The 4,950-nt window shown below is 62.0% G+C and overlaps 1 protein-coding gene across 1 annotated transcript; it reads left to right on the top strand.

The window, feature by feature from the left end:
- The first annotated feature begins 329 nt into the window (after nucleotides 1-329).
- QRFP (pyroglutamylated RFamide peptide) lies at nucleotides 330-2,772 on the top strand. The gene is given in 3 exon segments (XM_077768505.1): nucleotides 330-568; nucleotides 2,404-2,671; nucleotides 2,674-2,772. Coding segments are annotated over 3 exon segments (540 nt in total). The 5' UTR covers nucleotides 330-394; the 3' UTR covers nucleotide 2,772.
- Nucleotides 2,773-4,950: the final 2,178 nt, after the last annotated feature.

Raw genomic sequence — 4,950 nt, 5'->3', positions numbered from 1 at the left:
GCAAATCGACTGTGGCACAGGGGGGTCCAGACCCCTTCCACACGCCCCCTCCAAGAAGCAGCCCTCCCGCGGCCCCGCTCGGCCCCTCGGGAGGCCCAGAGCTGGTGAACCATTGTTCAGCGCCTGGCATGACTTCCCAGCTNCGTGGACACCCCCCACTCCCCCGCCGCCCTGCTTCTCCAGGGAGTGAGGCAACCTGACGAAGGCAGGACCGTTAGGATTCAGGGTGGGTGTGCCATTCACCCCTCTTCCAAGGGACTTGAGGGGCTGCGCCCGCGAATCCCAGCTAACGCTGCTGCCCCCTCTGCTCCTCCCACCCGACCACATCCTGTCTGTGTTGGGTCCTTAATCGAGGCAGGCAGCACAGCCCCCTCCTTCACCACCAGCGTCCCCAATGGAATCCCAGGGTCAGGAATGTGCGGCAATCAGACGGCAGGGCAGCAAGTCCACCCAGAGGCGGGGGTGGGGGGGCCTATATAAAGCAGGAGAAGCCCGGAGCCACAGCTCCCAGACAAGAGCCCAGAGGCGCCCTGCTCTCAGCCCTCCCGGGGAGCGGGCCCCCAGCACGGTGAGTACATGGCTGCTCCATCCCTAGCGGGAGCCCTGCTCACTGCACCCCTCCTGCAGGTCAGGAGCTGAGCAGGGAGGAGGTGACCTCTTACAGCCCAGAGATTGACCTCAGCTGCCCCCCCCCCGGCCCTGGGGCACAGTCTCCGGCTCTGGCTCCAGCTCCACCCGGTGCGCTTCCTGCCACGTCCTCAATGTCGAGGACTGAAGTCCCGACTTGCGCTGGGGCCCATTTTCAGGGGTGGGTGTCCCAAACTCCCACCATTGTTCTCAAAGGGGTCCACGACCCCCCTCCCCCAAGGGGAGATGGGCCACTTCCTTCTATGCATCCATGTGCCCTTTCTGGAGACCCAGAGGCCATCCCCGGGCAGAGTGGCGCCCCCTCCCCCGCCTCAGGTGGGATCCCAGCCACTCTCTGCGGGGAGAGGCCACCTGGCTTGTGGAGAGCCCCCCACTCCGCCCGGGCCCTGATGGAGGTGAGCCTTGGCTTCAGCTCCCGGGGACAAGATGATGGAAGTTAGGAGGGCTGGATCTGGGTAGAGAGGAGGGCTGCTTTTATGACTTTTTCAAAGCTTTCTGGCTGAGTTCCCTTTGAAATGTCTTCAAGGGAGCCATTTCTGGAAAGAGCTCCGGGGAGCCTGTGCCTCTTCTCCAGAACCAGCTCTTTCTTCCAGCCTCGGCTCTCCTCAGAGGACCGGCCAGCTCCGACTCACTATGGTCGTTACCAGGAAGGCTTCCTTTAGGAGGGAATGAGCAATTACTGGCGAAGCAGAGGCATTTTGGGAAGCTCGATTTCTGTTTCAAATCCCCCCATGGACTAAGTTACTGAGTTCTGAGTTACTGAGACCTGGGCTTGCATCCCGGCCCTGTCACTTTATACAGCCGTGAGGTCTTGGGCACGTCACCTGTTTGAGCACGGCCCCTTCCGTCAAAGGGGGTGAGACCCTCCCGCGGGAGGGCGGTGAGGGTAGTACCGGACGGAAAGGGACACAGAGCACTGCCCACGTGCCCAGCGCACCCAGGAGCTGTCTGGCCATTAGAATCATGAATCTCAGGGCTTCTGCTTCCTAGCTGCGGCCCAGGCTCTTGGCCTTCCTGTCTTCTTGTCTGAAAACACGCTTACCGTGAGGATTGCCTGCAGGGGTTGGTCACGCAGACGGGGCTCACGGATGTTAGCTCCGGGCCTGGCATGCGGATGGTGGGGGGAGGGTTGGGTTGGGGGGGGCGCTGTAGGGATCATTGGCCGCCCAGCCACGTCCACCTCCCCGGGTGGATGTCCAAGTTAGGCCACGAACACCAAACCCGTTCAAGCTTCCGGGAGCAATTCGTTTCTGAGCTAAAGGGCCACCGAGTGTCCGAGCTACCCGGCAGCTTAGCTCGACCCATTTATTACCAAGTTGAAAATGAAGAGAGACTGATGTTATTCGTTCCCTACCCTGTGGCTCTGAGATGATGTGGGCCAAGAGTCAATGACTGTAATACAAGGAGACCGAGCCCAAGTTTGTGCGGCACTCGGGGGGGCTGCGGGCCCCCCCACCCCCATACTCTGTCCCAGCAGCGGGGGGTTACCCGAATGCTAAGCTGCCAAGGTGTCAGATGCAGGGGACCACGGGAGAGGAGACTCAGCCTAATTGGTGCGGTGAGCTCCTGAGCCTGCTAAGAAAATCAAGGCCGGGTCCCCCGGCACGGTGACACTTCCTCAAGCTGCTTGTGAGTTGGGCTCGGCGGAGCCACCGGCCTTTGATGGCTGCCCGGGCCCCGGGAGGTACTGACGGGTTGTCAGGCAAGGCCCACGCGCACAGCCGCTAACGGGCTCCTCTCTTCCCTCCGGCCCAGATGGTGAGCCCTTACTGTCTGCTCCTCCTGCCGCTGGGCGCCTGCCTTCCTCTGCTGGGCCCAGAAGAGCCCCTGGCCACGCCACGTGGCGTCACCGGCGAAACGAGCGGGGGCCCCCTGCCCGGCGGACACCGGGTCCCCCTCCCACGGGGCTCCTTCTGGTGGCCGAGGGCCCCGCACGCACGCGGCCTGCTGGTCATGGCCAAGGAGCTGCAGATGTCTGGCAGGCGGCGCGCCGGCTTCAGCGTCCGGTTTGGGAGGCAGGACGACGNGACAAGGCCGGAGGCCCGCTGGGGACCCTGGCCGAGGAGCTCAGCGGCTACAGCAGGAAGAAAGGCGGCTTCAGCTTCCGCTTCGGCCGGCGGTGAAGGGGTCAGGGTCAGAGCAGCCTGGAAAGGGCTTCTCCGTGGACCCTCCCCACTACTGCCTCCACCAGCCCCCCCCTCCCTGCCCCGTCTTCTCCTTGAGCCCCAAAGGCCAGGATACTGAGAAGGTGCGGGGATTATTAAAATGAGTTCTTAGCAGTAGGATCGCTTAGGTGGGTGCATCCTTTTGATTTCCGACTCGGCTCAGGCAAAAACCTGGATGGTATTCAGAAGGGAGGTGACCCAAAGCGAGCCGCGTCCCGGTGGAGGAGGCGGCGCTGCCCTGATGTAGCTCCAGCCCATCGTCCATTCCAGTCCCCTTCCCGGGCGGCCGGGTCTCAGCGTCCCCTGGCCCAGCGGCGGCTGGCGGCCTGGGGGCCGGGCGCTGTCGGGCCATGAATATGAACAGGCAGGGAGCTGGGTGGGCTGAAGGGAGGTGGGCTGGTGGTGACGGCAGTGGGGTCATCGAAGTTTTGACAGTCTCCGCGGGGCCGTCTGGAACCGACGTCCATCGTGCGGCCGTGAGAGTGCGTTCCACCCGCTGCGGAGTTCGGGTCTGAAAGTTAAAAATAAAAACAATCTTGCTCTCCGTCCCATGAACACACGAGCCCCTCCGTGCTGTCGAGATGTCATTCGGACCCCCGGCTGCCCCTCCCTCCCCTCCCGTCCTCGGTGGCAGTGTGCCACGCCCAGAGTCGAGCGGGAGACGAACGGGGCAGGATGCATTTGTGCTCTGGCAAGGCTGCATCTCAAACGCTCAGAATGTGAACGTGCTGTGTGTCTCTTTGGAAATAAAACTTGTTAGCTGCAGAACCGGAATGGGAAGCGTCGCTCACCCGGCTCTTGCCTCCGGGTCCTCTGTGCCCCAGGAATTTGGGTTTTTCCGGAGCTGCGAGTGCCTGAACTCTGGGGAGATGGAAACGGCGGTGCGGATCTCCACACCTGTCCTAGCAGCCCCTTAATTGGCAGCTGGTAAGACACCGACGGTCAAAGGTGGGGGAAACACAGCACAAGGTGTGTTTTCCAGCTGCACTTGACTGCTTCTCCCCAGGCTTTCTCAAAGCCGAGAGCATTCCGAGAACAGGTTGTCCACCCCAGGGGAGGCCGGCGCTCAGCCTGGAGTGGCCGCAGGCCCGGGGCGAGGCGCAGCGGCTCTTTCAAATGCTGTGCTGCGTCCCTCTCCCATCCCGTGTCAGGCGCGGTGGCGTGAAGCCGCTCGCTCCCGGGCTGGCTTCGACCGCGGAGATGAGAACCTGGATTGATGTCACTATGGCAACACCTCCCCGCCTCCTCCGGAGCTGCAGCTCGGCCCTGTTCACAACTGAATAATTTTCCATTGAGCTGTCACAGTTAATTGGTGGAGTTTTATTAGCCTTTTAGAACCACACTGGGCTGGGCCCACCTTGGCACCTCGGAGCGTTTCACAAGTGTTTTCCGTTCTATTAGAGACTGAGATTCCCCAGCAGCAGCTCTCAATCCGTGGCAGCCAGAAAGCCACTTCATTACGGGGTGACAGATCTGAGCCACCAAAGAGCCAGGCTGACTGAAACCGGGTGGCAGGATGGGACAGGCACGCAGGAATCCAAAACATCACTTGCGTTGAAGGGAGCTGCCTTCTCCGGAAGCTCCTCGCGGCTTCTTCCCGCCGCCTGGGCACGCGTGGCCGGGACAGGGGCCAGACAGCCACATGGAGTCTGGGGGGCACAGCATGTCCTCTGTGGCCTCCGGGGATAATCTGGATGCCTCCTGAGAATGGGACAGTTGGGGGGGGGGGATGGAACACACCCTGGGGTCTTCGTCTGTTGGTAAAAGGAGGCGAACACTCAGCCCTGGAGCCACAGAGGGCAAACCTCAGGAGAACGAGTCCCAGCGTGTCCACGGACAGCTCTGGAGCTGAGGACAGACAGCACAGGGCGGCCACGTGAAGGACGGGCAGTCCCAGCCCAGGTTCTCACCCCGGTCTTGCCCCATTTCTGCTTTATTGGGGGGGGGAGGGGCGGTAAGCTCCCTTCGCTCATTCACATGTGCAGAGAAGCCAGAGAACGTGCTTGTGGAAAAGCAGGTGACACAGGACAGACCAAAGGCCAAGGGCAGACGGCCACCCTGGGGCAGGGTCCCCTGGTGACCCTCGCTTGCCAGTTTCCACTCTGAGAATAAAAGGAGTCACCCCCGTGGTCACTAA

The sequence above is a fragment of the Crocuta crocuta genome, unplaced genomic scaffold (assembly GCF_008692635.1).
Source record: "Crocuta crocuta isolate KB4526 unplaced genomic scaffold, BGI_CrCroc_1.0 scaffold35, whole genome shotgun sequence".
Classification (NCBI taxonomy): Eukaryota; Metazoa; Chordata; class Mammalia; order Carnivora; family Hyaenidae; genus Crocuta; species Crocuta crocuta.
This window is presented reverse-complemented; position numbering and strand designations above follow the sequence as displayed.